Source organism: Odocoileus virginianus, chromosome 3 (genome assembly GCF_023699985.2).
Source record: "Odocoileus virginianus isolate 20LAN1187 ecotype Illinois chromosome 3, Ovbor_1.2, whole genome shotgun sequence".
Lineage (NCBI taxonomy): Eukaryota > Metazoa > Chordata > Mammalia > Artiodactyla > Cervidae > Odocoileus > Odocoileus virginianus.
In genome coordinates, this window is record NC_069676.1 from 57,910,001 (window position 1) to 57,925,165 (window position 15,165).

The 15,165-nt window shown below is 53.0% G+C and overlaps 1 protein-coding gene across 1 annotated transcript; it reads right to left on the reverse strand.

Annotated features, from left to right (window-relative positions):
* Positions 1-3,375: 3,375 nt before the first annotated feature.
* On the reverse strand, positions 3,376-10,325 carry ARSI (arylsulfatase family member I). Its single transcript, XM_020885127.2, has 2 exons — positions 9,465-10,325; positions 3,376-5,652 (listed from the first exon to the last, which is right to left on the reverse strand). Exons 1-2 carry the CDS (start codon positions 9,782-9,784, stop codon positions 4,248-4,250), a joined length of 1,725 nt encoding a protein of 574 aa, XP_020740786.2. The 5' UTR covers positions 9,785-10,325; the 3' UTR covers positions 3,376-4,247.
* Positions 10,326-15,165: the final 4,840 nt, after the last annotated feature.

The window sequence follows — 15,165 nt, forward strand, 5'->3', positions numbered from 1 at the left end:
GCACTGCCGCAGACAGGCAACCCCCATCCTGACTGTAACTGCCACCCCGCCGAGGAGGCACAACTGTTAATTCACTGCTTCCCCTGTGCCCGGGAGGCTGGTAGCTGTGCCCAGTGGTGGCGGACAGCGAGGAGCCAGCCCTGCCTGCGTGGTGCTGAGCGCACAAGACCCTGATTGCATCAGGGGGACTGTTTCTGCCAGACTCCCCACTCCCCAGGGAAGCGGCAAGCAGGAGAGCCCGCATGTGCGCGCCCCCCGCCCCCCAGCTGCAACTTGCATGCAGTACACAAGAGCAGGCCTGCCTGTCACAGCCTGGTGGCCAGGGGTGGATGCCCTGGAGGGTGCTGAGCTTGGCTCCTACACCCTAGGACAGGGAACAGGAACACAGGCTGTACGCCATGGACCTGGGGAGGGACAAACGGGGAGCAGGGCCAAATTCCTGGGTCACTGCAGTGGGTGACAGCCGACTCACGTGCCACCTTCCAGAGCCCCTACACGAGCTCACATGCACATGCCCGAGTGCCTCAGGGTCCTGCAGGGCCTGGGCAGGCATCATAGAAAACGTGCCATCCACACGGTCCCCGTGAGGCCTGTCCCATTAAGGGCAGTGAGCATGGGGGCAGAATCAGTGGAAAGTGGGCCAAGAGAGCAATGAGCCTACAGAGGGTCTGGGTGGAGAGTGATCTGGTTAGTTAACTGCAGTGAGTAATGCCAGGCTCGCACTCAGAAGGGAGAGGAGGTGGGGGTCAGGCCCTGTGCCTTGAGGTGTCCCACAGAGGTGGCACTCCTTGAAGGGGAGACGGAAGCAGGAAACCAAGAGACAGAGGACAAGGGGAGGAAGTGGGACAAGACAAGACAGAGGGCAGTGGGAGGAAGGGGACTGGAAGCTACCGGGCCCAGGTTTGCACAGCACAACCTGCGGCTTGAGGACCCAAGTTCAAGTCCTGCCGTTGGCAGCGAGCGCTTATGGCAGTTCCTCTTTCCCACTGAGACCTCCGTTCCTTCCTGAGAAATGTAAAGACAAGATGTTCCTTCACTGACTCCAAGGACATGAAAAATAGTTCTTTCCACTTTAGAGCCAAGCCCTGTGCTAAGCACTTTACATATTGCACTATTTTTATACCTCACAACAAATGTCCGTGAGATTGGTACAATCATCGCCTGCTTTGCAGAGATGTGGCAAGACCTACTAGTCGAGGATCTGTTTGACTTCAGCACCCCTGCCCTGTTTGTAGGACTCCGCTAGGACTGGACAGGCCCAGAGTCAGCCCCATCCCCTTACGGACTGGAGACTAAGGCCCAGAGAGAGGAAGCTGCCCTCAGGCAGTCACCTAAATCAGGGGCTGTCAGATGATAATCCAGAACACCTGACTCCCACCACAGTGCTCCTTCCCTTATCCTCCTCTGCCCTCCTCTTTCCTGCAGTCAGGGCTACTTGCCTAGGTCCCGGGTGCCCAACAGGCACCAACAGAAAGGAGGACATGGTGCCAAGGCCCAGCAGGGGACGTGCCCAGAGCCCTGCTTCTCCAGCCAGGTTTGGGCTCTCTTCTGGCTCCCAGGGGCCTGGTCATCCCTGCCCAGGATGCCACAGACAGGGTGCAGCTCAGACAGCACTGCCCTTGGCTCTAACCTATCTGACTGGCAGATCTGTGGCTGTTCAGTCCAGTCAAGATGAAAAGAGGGGAACTGTCTGGCATCTCTGGGCCCCACTCCCCCCAGATCTAGGACCAGTGGCCATAACTGCCTCTGGTCTGCCCACCCTTCTACCCCTCCCCGCCATAGATGCTGCAAGCATCTGCCTGGGAATGCCATTCAGAGGCCCGACACAGTCCAGACCCAGGTGCCCTGGCTGCAGGGGAAGATAGGAGCCACAGGCAGTGGGAGGAATGGGACTGGACAACATGCTCCTCGCTGGGCAGAGCAGAAACCACGGCAAGCAGGCTGAGCCTCTCATTACATTGCCCTGAGCCCTGAGTTGCTCCTTATCCTGAGACCCTCCACCAGTCCTAGGCCCCAGCCAGCTACCAGCACCCTGGTTAGGTAGGCTTGGGGTCTGCTGGGCCATGGACAGGGTCACAGGCTGAACTTGAGTGGGGCTCCTGGCCTCTTTGCTGGTTTCTGGGTTGGGCAGCAGACTGAGGCCAATGAGCTCTAGGCTGGGTTGAAGATAAGACTGGGCCTCCTTCTTAGAGCAGCAGGAGCGGGCACCAGCCCCAAGCCCTCTGTCCCAGGTGGGCTCTCCATGTTTAGGGCCCAGTGAGCCACAGAGGGGATGCCTTGGTGCCTAGGAACAAGCAGAAATAGGTCTTTTATGGTCCTGCACTTGTGGCCCCCAAAGGCAGAGAAGTAGGGCTGGTTGAAGCTGGAGGCGGGGCTGCTCAGACAGAGCCAACTCAGCACACACAAGAGAGGCCTCTGCTCAGCTGGTGTGAGTCTGGGGCGGCAGAGGAGCCCAGGCTCCATACCATTCTGGAAGGGCCCAGCCCGCACAACTGGGACAAGGGTTTCTGCAGAGCTGCGATATCTCAGGTAAGTGGAAGACCATAGATGAGCCAGCCCTGGGGTATGCGGGATCTGGGACTGCAGAGTTCCCCTCCAGAGCAGGTGGAAATGCTGAGGGTAGCTGGAACCCAGAGGCCTCAGCTATTCGTAGCCCCTGGCTCATCACGACCCAGGCATTGACATTCTGGAGACAGCAAAGGGTTCTGGCTGAGTGAAGCCAGAATAGGGAAACGAGAGCAGGGTTGGGGGGAAGGGGCCCAGAACATGGAGGTCACCTCCACTGTGCAGCCCCAGCCAGTCCTTCACTCCTGGGCTCAGCCACACTCTGCGGTAGGACTGCCGCTGGGTCACCAAGTCTTGAACCCCCCTCACTGTATTGCACCCACCCCACCCCACCCCACCCGTCCCGCTCATCCACATGCTGACGAGTCCTAACAGGCCTCCTTTGCCAGAGACAAAAATAACTATTTTCAAAATTCACAGCAGGGCTTTCGCCTACACACGCTGCACGGACTGGAAGCTGAAGGGAGATATGCAGAACGCGGTGTGCGGATAGAGGCCGCTACCCAGCCATCGAGCCCTGAAACTCCCACGCCCTCCTCCCCACCACCCAGCCTGTGTCCCCTAACATACACACACGCCCAGCAGTGCCCAGAACATCTAGGGGGAGGGTTCTTAGTTCATTCACTGTGCAGAGGGACAGTGAGGCCCAGAGGGGGCCCGAGGCCACACAGAGGAGCTGGGGCAGGACTGGGCAAGAACCCACATGTCCTGTCCCCTGGACCATACCCAGGACCAACGGTGAGCTCACACCTGGCCCAGGACGCACGTGCACACACGCACACAAGCTCACAACAGCACTGCAGCCCTTGCTTCTGTGTTCCTGCGTTTTAATCAAGTTCACGGGTTCCTCTACAACCATGACTGTGGCCGGTTCTCTACAGGCCTGTGAGGTAGGCAGAGCCAGGGCTAGCATCCCCTTGTGCAGGTGTGGAATTTGAGGCCCAGGGAAGAGGACTGGGCCCAAGGTCAGAGCAGAACCCAAATGTTCTGCTGGTTGGTGCAGGGCTCTTTCTTTACACAGCTATTTCCACTACTTTTGATCCTGCAGCAGCCAACAGGCAGGCCCAGTCCTCCCCTTTCCTCCCTGGAAGGGGAGCTCACCACAACCAGTCTGTCCCCAGGACTGGCCCAGGCTTCATGAGGATCCAGGAAGGTCCCAGGTCCCTGCACCTCCAACCTCAGCACTCAGGGGATGGCCTCAGACAGAGGTCAGATCATAATGCCTTGGCTCGGGTCCAGGCCTGGAGACTTCCATGTAGAAACCATGGCGCTTGAGGGCCCAGGTGATGTTGGGCACTTCACCCAGGAAGTACCACAAAGGTCCAGGGTTCAAGAGCGAGGCCTTAAGTGAGCTAGGCAGTGACAAAGTTGGTGGGAACTTCACCGTGGTCCCAGGCACCCAATCCACAGCATCAGAGCTCATTCTCCAAATGAGGAAAATGAGGCTCAAAGAGCTCTTGCAGGTCACCTAAGGTCACAGAGCAAGTCAACAGAGAGGCAGGACTGGGACCCCAGGCATCCCAGTCTTGTTTATTCTCCCCCAAGCCCCAAACCAAGCTACCCACCCTTCAACTGAGACACTCTATGGCCCCCATTTCCCTGAAGAGGAGAACTTGAACGGGAGGCCCTCCCTGCTGAGGAACAGGGCCAGCTTGCGTGGGGAAGTATCTCAGCCCCGCCCATCAGATCCGATGGGACATCAGTCTGGTGTTGAGTTTACGGAAAAAGGATCTCAGCTTGCAAATCTTGCATTTTTTCTTGCGTCGCCCCCTGGACTGGCTTCGAGCCCTGCCTTCCTCCTCCTCTTCATCTTCTTCCTCATCACTGGCCCAAGGCCCCCATGCACCCCCATTAAAGTCAGGGTGGGCCCGGGGATTCTCAGCTGGGTATCGCACAGGGATAGCTGTGCGGTTATAGTCCACCAGGCGGGCCAGCAGGGCTCGGACCACATCTGGCCGCTGGCCAGCGAGGTCCTCCCGTTCGTAGGGGTCAGCACTGATGTTGAATAGCCACACGGCCTGGCGGGCACTGGCCATCCGTTCCAAGTTCCACCAACTGCCAGGGAAGGCAGCCAGCGTCTGGGGTGGGATCCAGTCGCCATAGCCAGGGTCTCCTGTCAGCAGCTTCCACTCACCCACGCGGATGGCGGCCTGCACAGCGGTATTCCAGATGCCGAAGCCGCCCTCCAGGGAGCCGTGCCGGGCATGGTTGTAGAGTGGGTCAATATTGTGCAGAATCTCCGTACGCGGTGAGGCCCGGCCCTCACTGATGGCTGGCCACACGTCATAACCGTCCAGCCCATCAGCCGCCGAGGCAGTGCCCCCTGCCAGAGCCACCAGGGTCGGGTACCAGTCAGTGATGTGTACCAGTGCCCGGCTTGTCCGTCGCTTTCTCTTGAGCAGGGGGCTGTGGACAAAGCCCAGGCCCCGCACACCCCCTTCCCAGTAAGTGCCCTTGCGTCCTCTCAGCGGCCAGTTGCTGCCCCCGGAGAAGGTCTGGCCGCCGTTGTCACTAGAGAAGATGATGACACTGTTGTTGTAGAAACCATGGCGCTTGAGGGCCCAGGTGATGTTGCGCACGGCCTCATCCATGCAGGTCACCATGGCCGCATACTTCCTCCGCGCCACGTTGCCCATGGTGCGGTAGCGGTACAGGTACTCGCGTGGGGACTGCAGAGGCGTGTGGACCGCCTGGAAGGCCACATAGAGGAAGAGGGGCTGCCGGGGGCTGTGGCTGGCTAGGATGTGGCTGACGCGCTGGGCGTAGAGCAGAGTGGAGTACTGGCCACTGAGCCCCCAGGCCACATTCTCACCCTCGTGCAGGTCGAAGCCGCACACCCCCGGGCCATCGCAGTTGTCATAGGTATAGTAGTCCACGTTGCCTGTGAGTGAGCCCAGGAAGGTGTCAAAGCCCCGGCGTGTGGGCAGGCATTCTTTCCGGTAGAAGCCCAGGTGCCACTTGCCCACCATATGGGTAGAGTAGCCCAGCTCTTGAAGCTTCTGGGGCAGTGTCACCTGGTCCAGGGGCAGGCAGTTGGGCTGCCGAGGGCGGATGATGGAGTGCTGAAGTCCTGTGTGGATCTGGTATCTGGCGGGAAGAGGGGAGGACACAGAAATCACTGGTGAGGCAGAAACCACGGTCCTGGCTCCCCAACCCCCTACATTCACTCTGAGGTGGGCTCAAGTCCCAGCACTACCAGCGAGAAAAGTAAAGGAACCAGTCCAGGGCTGTGCTTAGTCACTCAGTCATGTCTGACTCTTTGCAACCACATGGACTGTAGCCTGCCAGGCTCCTCTGTCCATGGGGACTCTCCAGGCAAGAATACCAGAATGGGTTGCCATGCCCTCCTCCAGGGGATCTTCCCAACCCAGGGATTGAACCCAGGTCTCTTGCATTGCAGGTGGATTCTTTACCAACCGAGCCAGCAGAGAAGCCCAACAATACTGGAATGGGTAGCCTATCCCTTCTCCAGGGGACCTTCCCAACCCAGAAATTGAACCATGGTCTCCTGCATTGCAGGCGGATTCTTCACCAGCTGAGCTACCAGGGGAGCCCAGTAGGTGTTATCAAATGTGCCCAGCACTTCAAATGCATTAGCTCAGTGGACCCTCAAAGTCAACTGAACAGGTATTTATCATCTTACAGATGAGGAGGTTAGAGCCCAGAGTGGTTAAGCCACTCAAGCAGTATCACACAGCTAGGAAGTTGGGGAGTTGAGCTGAACCCAGGCTAATCATGACAACAACAAAAACAAAGGCTGATGCCAAGCACTTGTATGCTCAGTATTGTGGCGCTACACCCTTTATAGGAATTATCTCACTAAATCCTCACTTTAACCTAGGGGGTGCCTGTTGTTATTATTATTCCCATCTCCCAAATAAGAAATCAGAGGCTCAGTAAATTAAATCATTTAACCAGCGAGCCACACAATTAGTAATTAGAATTGGGATTTGTATCCCCAACAGTTTGACTCCAGATTTCAGAGTCCCTACATTCTAAGCCACTAACTTGTCATGGGGTCTAGAGCAAGTCCTACTCTCCTAAGAAAACTCCTATTCACTCTTAAAAGCCCAGCTCAAATGTTACCATCACTATAAAGTTTCTCACTCAAAGAATGAGCCACTTTTGCTTCTGGGTTCTCACAGCATTTAGTACAAACCTTCACTGGTCCAACTTGGCCATAGTATTCTACTTGGCTGTACATACATGTTCTTGGGCCCACTGATATTTAATGAGACTGCCCCTTACTCCTCTTTGTATTCCTAGTGCTCCAGAGATGTTTCAAGGACACTCAATTACTTATGAAACGAATGAATGAAGAATGACACTCAAAGGATTTTAGAACCAGAAGGGACTCAAATCATTTTCTAATTTATTCATCTCAACTCAAAAAGAAATTAAGGTTCCGAGGAAGGGAAAGACTTCGCTTAAGTTCACTCAGTGGTCAGGAGCAGAGCCAGGACTTAAACATAAAGCCAATCAGAGTGCCCAAACACAGACCCTTTTCTGGTAAATTAGATGGCCACTTCTTTCCCCCATGGAGGCCCCAGTTAGCTCATGTGAGGAGTGAGCTTGTTGGAATGGGACCCATATAAAAACCTTCCAGCTCCCAAATGTTATGAGACCAGTTCTCAGGTGCCTGCCTGCAAGTTTATGTGACTCCGAGATCCAGGTCACTCACACAGACTAATGCCCTGAGGCAGGAGCAAACCGTGAGCAGAACTCTTCATTCCCCATTTTTTCATTTCTATCCCATTTCTTCCTCTGTGGTCAAGGCGCCCATGTTATAAGCTCAGAGTGTTGCCTTCACTCAAGCTTACAAGTCCCAGACTAAGTAAGAAGCCTGGAACTTCACAAGTGTATTAGAACCCCACACCTTTTTCTCACTCCCAGGCATCCAAGTTAAGCCAGTCATGACCTAAATTCCTGATACCTTTAAGCCGGGGACCGGGGTGCATTTTTCTGTTTTGGTTTCCTTATCTTAAAGCTGTTTTGGTTGTTAGCTATCATTAGCTATGACTGCCATTTTTAACACTATAGGCTGCACACACTATTTCACTTACTTTACCTAAGTAACCTACAGTGAAGACTGTTATTACCTCCATTCCACTGATGATAAAACTGAGGCTCCCAAGAGTGCGGCAACAGGCCCAAGTTCAAGATGGCTGGCAAGCAGGAGCGCTGAGCTTTGAGCGCAGGTCTCTGTAACTCACACTCAAAATCTCTCAGTGATGTGGCCTCTGCAGACCCTGGGTCAAGCTAATGAACAATTAGATTTGAAACAAGTACCCAAGGGCCCCAAGTGGCAGCAGGCCTCTTTTTTGCAGGGGCTGGACACCATAGAACCCTGCTTGGTAAAGTGGGTGGGCCAGCTAAGAGTCACTGTAGTCTGTCTGCAAGTGAGTAACATGGGAAACTGGCTCTCCCCAGCTTTACCAAACATGACTGGATGCACTAACAAACACTAATGAGAGTAGTCAGCATCAGTCAGATGGAGCCAGCTAGCTGCAGGGGGCAGAGGGCAGACGCTGCCCGGCCATGCTCAGCTAACCCTGCAGATGGGGGGGGGGGGGGTGGGGAGGTGGCAGGGCTGGAACGCTGCCCTGCATGCTGCTCATTCCCCTGCTTAAACCAAAAGTCACCTCTCAGAGAGAAATGCTAACTTGCGCACCACTCTTGGGAATGCAGATTCCTCCTCCCTCTTCTGGAGGCTGGCTAACATTTGGTCTTTACTGTTGGCCCTCACCCTCAACTCATACACTCGCGCCCCTTCCTCTTTCCGGTTCTCTCTCAGTTCCTAGAGCTGAAGTGCCAGATTGAAGAAAGAAAAGGCACCTATTTGATTCCCAGCTCCAGGGCCCCTCTAAGCACCTGGCTTCTCAGCCTTCTCTCCTACCCATCCCGAAGCTGGGCACAGGCAGAGGTTGGCCCTCCCTGATTCTGTGACTCAGTTTCTCCCATCCAGGAAACAGGAAGACTATGGCTCTGGTTTCTGAGATCACGCTAGTGGCTTCTGGATGGAATTTGGGAGAAAGCACGCCTTGGACCCCATCCAAGGAGGATTAGCTTCAGCCTTGCCAAAGGATTTTCTCCTAAGTGGCCAGAGTTTGCCTTCCACACACCCACCTCCTGTTTCCCTGCTCTATTAATCCTGTAATCCTACCACCTTGCCTGTGGACAACTCCTTACGGAGAAAGCAGCACGTCTCCTTGGGGCTCCCAGCCAACTCGGGAGGATTTTGCAGATGAAAAAACAGAGGCTTTGAGAGATGAAGTAGCTAGCCTAAGGCTACACAGGTCAGGCATCCTGTGTGTGCCTTTCTCCTCTACCTATCCACTCCCTGGCTTCCTCCCAATGTCATCATTAAACAGTTTGGATGCCCTAATCCTTTCAGTATCATAGGCTGCCATTTATGGATAACCAAGAAGACTATATGCAACTGGTTCCATCCTCACCACTCTTTTCCAAGATTAAAATCTGTTCTTCACCCCATTTTATGGACAAGAAAACTGAGGCTTAGAGAAGTTACATACCCTGCTTAGGGCCTCAGTGTATGTAAATATTAATAGAAGCAACATTCAAACCTAGGTGTCAGAGGCTTCCATGTTCCTCTAATGAAGAGATGATCAGATGTCTCCTTCACATGGTGTGGAGTCTGAATGTCCTAGAACATCAGAGGGAGAAGATCCCCAAAGATGATTCAACCCATTCAGTGTACAGGTAGGGAAACCGAGGCCCGGAAAGGGCAAAGGTCTTTACTAATAATCACACAGTCAACTGGAGACGGAATTGGCTATGAGCCGGGGCTTTCCCAGTGGGGTTAATGTCAGCACAAGTGAAACCTACAGCTGGGTTTATTTGGGGCTTGGACCAGCATCAATGGCTTGGGTCATGCTTACCTGCCGGTGAGAAGTTGGCTCCGTGAAGGCGTGCAGATGGGCTGGATATAATAATTCTCCAACTTGACACCCTCGGCTGCCAGGCGGTCCAGTGTGGGGGTTTCAATATCTGAGCCATGGTAGCCCACGTCGTGGTAGCCCTGGTCGTCTGTGAGGATGAATATGATGTGGGGAGGCTGCGGTGGAGCAGCCGAGGGGTGCTCCACGCCGGCCTCCGCGGGCGCGTCGGCCACCAAGCTCGGCTTGGCCCAGTCCCAGGACAGGTAGCCGAAGCCGAGCAGGCTGACCAGAGAGAAGCCGGTGAGGGCGTGCATCGCCATGCCGGCCCGTGCGTCCCGGCGCGCAGGGCTCCCAGGGCCTCACCGTCTCGCGCGCCCAGGGCGCACGGCCCGCACGCCCGCCGGCCGGCTGGCCCAGACGCTGCTAGAGCGCTCAGCGTCCCCGGGGGGCGACCCAGCGGCCGGTCCGGGACTGGCTGGACGATGAGGCCGAACCTGCGCGGCCGCAGCGGGGCGCTCTGAGGAGGTCAGGCCCGCGACCAGCAGCCTCCCGCCGCCCCAGCGCCCGCCCTGCGCCGCTCCTGTCCCTCTCCCCTAGTTCAGCCAGGCCAGCCTGAGACACGGTGTGGCGGCTTCCAAAAAGTGCTCTCGACCATCCTCTGACTTCCCTCTTCGTTCTAGCCCTTGATTTCTCCCGCCTCCTAATTTCTCTCGCCTCTGCTTTCCCTTTCTCCTCCTCCCGACCCTCCAGCCCCCGGCCCGGCCTCTCGCCCCGCCCGGAGTCGGGAGAACTGTCGGCTCCCCTTAGGGAGGTGGGCAGGACCCCAGAGGAGAAGGGGAGGGAGGCACGGGTTGGGCGGGTCTGTGGGGGACACCGCGGGAGAGAATGAGAAAAAGTTGTAACATCTGCCGGGGCCGAGCCCCAGGTGGAGGGGCGGGGCGTCCAGCGGCGGCTCCGCCCCCGGGCGGGAAGCCCAGGCAGGCTAGGCCCTCTGGCTCCAGCCTCCGCCCTGGCCCAGACTGGGGAAAGGAGGGAGGGGGGCTGCTTGGAATTCGATGGAATAGCTCTGGAATGGCCTGGTCAGACATTCCTCGATCATGGAGTCTTAGCTTATCTGAGCGCCAGTCCTGGATGGGATGCGCGTCATTTTCTATTCCAACCCGGTCATTCCACCACTGGAGACACTGAGGCCTGGACATGGCCGAAAACTCGTCTAAATCACAAACAAATTGGTGGCTTCTTCCCCGGGGCTCACAGTGTCTGTCTGAAGTAGCAGTAGAGACAGCAGTGGAGAACAGGGAAGGTTTTGCCACTTACCAGGGTCTGGAAACCAGGAAACGAGGTACTGGCCTTGCAGGCTTACCTCTCTCCTCAACCTCTCCCCCTCCTCATTCTTCAGTTGACAGCTAGACTGGCAGCGCTAGTATCCAGAGGACAGGAGCTGTTGTACACATCTCGTTATCCTCAGGCTCCAGAAGCTCCATCAGTACGGGTATCACAGATGAATGGGCCTCGAGGGTCACCCAGGCCAACACCCACTCAAGAAAATCTCTGTACCAGGGAAGGCAAGACTGGGGGACTCCTGGGCCAGGCAAGTATCACACATGAGTCAGGCAGAGAGGCTGCTGTGTTGCCAGAGGAAGGCAGGGGCCGCATGGGGCAAGGGACCTCAGCCTTGAGTCCAGCTGACCTTCGTTATGCAAGAATGTGAACCAGTGTTTCCAGATCTGATTTTCCAAGAACACCCAAATCTAGATTGTTATGAGAAATATTCCGATTGTTAAGAGCTAGTAACTCGTTTAAAGCCAAATCAAAGCACTGTACAGGCCAAATCAAACCTATCGGGAGGGACTGCCCTGGTGGTCCAGTGGTTGGGAGCCTGCCTGCCAATGCAGGGGACATGGGTTCAATTCCTTGCCCAGGAACTAAGATCCCACATGCTGTAGGAAAACTAAGCCCATGTGCCTCAACTAATGAGCCTGTGCTCTAGAGCCCACAAGCTGCAAGAAGAGAAGCCTCCACAATGAGAAGCCCAGGCACCTCAAAGAAAGGTAGCACCCGCTCACTTCCACTAAAGAAAATCTGGGAACAGCAATACCCAGTACAGTCAGAAATAATTAATTAATTATTTTAAAAAGAGAAAGAAAAGATTTGTATACTGCTGTCTGAAGCTACTTCCAGCTCTTCAAGGACTGGCTCCCATCAGTTTAAAAAAAAAAGTATCAGGAATATTTTAGGCCATCGGGTGCCTGTTTGCAACTTCCACTCTGCATCATTGTTTTCCAGATTTTAACGAGGCTGTATTTTTTAATGGGAGAACTGAATTAAACAAAACTAGTTAGTGTTGGGTTTTTTTTTTTTTCGTTTTTACTACCGGAACTTCAGTCTTTAATATGCTGATCTCCAAAAACTGTATTTCCCAATTTTATGTAACCAAGGACCTTCTTTTTCACAGAGTTCCTTAAGAGCCAGTGTTTTAGGAACTTTGACATACAAAGACTGCCCAGGTGGGTCTTCTCTCCCAGCATCTTTCCCCTGCCAATATTCTGCTGTGATCCCTTCCCTTTTCTTTAAAACCACTGTGTGTGGGGAAAGAAACCAGACCTCCAAAATAGCAGCCCAAAGTGAATCTGCATTTCGAAATGAGGGCTGCGTGGGGCTGGCCACTCCTGTTTGCTCAAAGCCCCATATTTAGGATGACCAGATTTATCAGAAGGGAAAACTGAGCCTGTTGTTCTAGCAGAAGAAATGTTGAGGACAGACAGGAAAAATACAGCCTCCTGAGGGGAATGCTGCTAAAATGGTGCTTCCGGAGGCTTCAGCCTGAGGCTGTCCAGGATGTCAAAGTGGGACAGGTCACAGGAGGTCAGATGGACTTGGGTTTTGCATTCTTTGCATTGTTTGTCCCAGACCTGGTTCTTGGTTCCTGAACTGACCAGGTTCCTCCTGAGAAATGGCACAAGAAGAAACAGCAAAGGGGATGGGATAGGGATGCAACCTTGAAGATACAGATCCAGGGAGGCCAGCTCACAGGCTGCAGATCTCTGTGGGGTTGCCATAGGGACAGACAAGCAGAATTTCTGAGAGTTCAAGACCATGGACTCTGATATCACGCTGCTTGAGTTCAAATCCTGACACTTACTTGGGGTTAGGCCTTGGGTGAATTACTTGGCCTCCCTCAGCCTCAATTTCTTCATCTGTAAAATGGGATGATAACATAAACACAATATAACACAGTGCTTAGTAAATGCCTAGCACACAGTAAGCACTCAATGAATGTCAGTGGTTCTGATGATTGTTCTCTGTGCTTCTGAGAGAAAAGATTGAGTCCTGTGGGTGCAAGTTACTGGAAAACAGATTTCAGGCCAATTTAAGGGATTACTTTTGTAGGAAATCTGGCAGCTTGCTTAATAAAAGGATGGCAGTGATGGGTGAATCACCATGTGAAGAGGAGTGGGTGGACTCTTGTTCCCCAATATTCACATTTCTTTTAAGAGTCCCTTAGTAATCACTGAAACCCACAGTGGCTTCAGCGGGTTCCATCCTTGCCTCTGATATTCTAGAGAAATAAATCTTGACCCTCAAACTCTTCTTTTAATGCCATTATACAACTGGGTCAGGGTGCAACATTGAAACTAGATATTTCTAAAGGCTCAGGGATGACAAGTGGGGAGCTAAATACACAGAGTAATGTGAATCCAGGTCATGTCACTTTCAGAAGGTGGCTCACTCTTCTCTTTGTGTTCTCTACCATGCACCTACCTGCCCTCTTCCCTAGGACAATGTCTATCAGCCCTACCCCCATCCAGGTAGACTCTCAAGAACTCCAAGATGTTTCAAGTTCAGACCCAAGAAGTAGGACTCAGAGAAACAGAAGTTCCCTCTCCAGCTAAACCAGCCTTTGCAGTTTCTAGTTGAGAAGATAAGATGATTGACAGCAGAAATATTCACAGGGGAAATCTGCTCCCCCATTCCTATAGGAGCACACCTACCCCCATCAACCCCAAAGGACAGTTATATGAAAACCCTACCAGAAGCCTAACACCCGCACACGAAATGCAGATCAGATGTGGCAGGGGTGTAGTGGCGTTACTTGTGTCAGAGATTTCCATTGATAAAATCAGACTTCAAAAAGCTCTGAGCTCCTCATTATTGGAACCACGCGACAGGAGGGGAAAAGTGCCTGTCTGTCCAGGAGGTAATAGGAAAGATTCCTGAACTAAAATGGGGAGCAAAACTGAAGGACTTTGGAAGTTCTTTCCAATTTGAAATTGTTATACTTCTAACCCTTTGTCCCCAGAAAATTTAGGATGTCAAGATATAAAGATGAAAAACAGGTGAGTCTTTTTTTGTGGCTTTGTCTTTCATTGCTGTGCATGGTATGTGTGTGTGTGTGCATTTGTGAAGGGGTGTGTGTATATGCGTAGGTATGTGTGTGTATTACTGTAGGGGGGATGTGTGCATGTGTGTAGGTGTGTATGTTATGTTTAGCCATCTTTGAACTAAAATTACCTCAGTACAGATATTATTTCCTTCTGATTTAATTGACCTTGGCAAAGATCTTATGCACAGATTATGCATGCTGTCATCCTCTGGAACTCAGTTTGTCTATGCTGGACCAAATCAAGGATCTAAAAGAAAACATAGAAGGCCTCTGGATAGACAAAAATGTCACAGAGTTCAATCCTTTAACTTAGGGCAGAACTCCTCAGGCCTTCCTCACTCCAAGCCTGCTGACTCTTACTTCACACACAATTCTTACAAGGCTAATGATTTCATTTGTCAGCCCAAGTATATTGGGAGCAGCTCAGAGGGAATACATAAGAAGGTGCAAGAGGCACCTGCCTGTTTCATAGTAATACAGTTTCATAGTGAAAACATTAAGGAGAAATAAAGGAATACACATAAAATCAGCCTGATAAATCCCACAAGCCTGGGAGTTTGGAGCTGTTTGATGCAGAAACAAAGAGCCATATCCACCCAAACAGAATCAAGGGCATCACCAAATCACAACCAAGCACAGAAGTAATGATGGGTTGTCCTCCAGAGTGTCAATCCTGTTTAGGATCCTCTTTTTAAGAAAGCTAGGGAAGACATCAACTATTTTTTCCCATCCAAAATGGTTACTATGACAAGTTCATGGTGTAAGCTCAGCTTCAGTTTGTAGAGGATCCTCCCGGAAGTTGTAGGCTCAGGAGGCACCGCCTTCTGTAGTGGTTCCATGGTGATAAGGGTGCCGCACAGCTGTGAGGAGTTACAGAGTGAGGAGGTCAGGCTCAGCAACCAGGGGCCAGTTCAGCTCATCCACTTCCTGCCTCCTCCTTGCAACTTTCAAATGCCAGCATTATGATCCCTGCTCTTCAAGCCCCATAAGCCTCTGTAGCTTGAGAGGGTTCATGGCACTAGGCCAAGAAGCACACCGGTGGGAGCACGGAATTCCGCTCCAGGGTCCGTTTCTGATAGATAGACTAAATCCTCCTACTGAGGAGAAAAGACCTCCACAGGAGAAAATTCCATAGGTGCCCTTGTTTGCATTGTTCAGTGACCACTGGTTCTTGCTTTAACCCCTATGCTGTCAACTAGGGCATCATTAACTATAATTCATTAGTGATTAACGGTAAGGTCAGAGGTGTCTAAGAAAGCCAAGCTGGCTGCCATAGGAAAATGTATTGCCAGGGCCCCAGTGAAGTGTGTGTGTAAG

What these genes read in the sequence shown, in the direction of transcription:
- ARSI (XM_020885127.2), bottom strand. Translation starts at nt 9,784, where the DNA reads ATGGCGATGCACGCCCTCACCGGCTTCTCTCTGGTCAGCCTGCTCGGC. An exon ending in AGCCAACTTCTCACCGGCAG is followed by an intron (nt 5,653 to 9,464) that starts GTAAGCATGACC and finishes TCTTCCCGCCAG; the next exon opens with ATACCAGATCCACACAGGAC.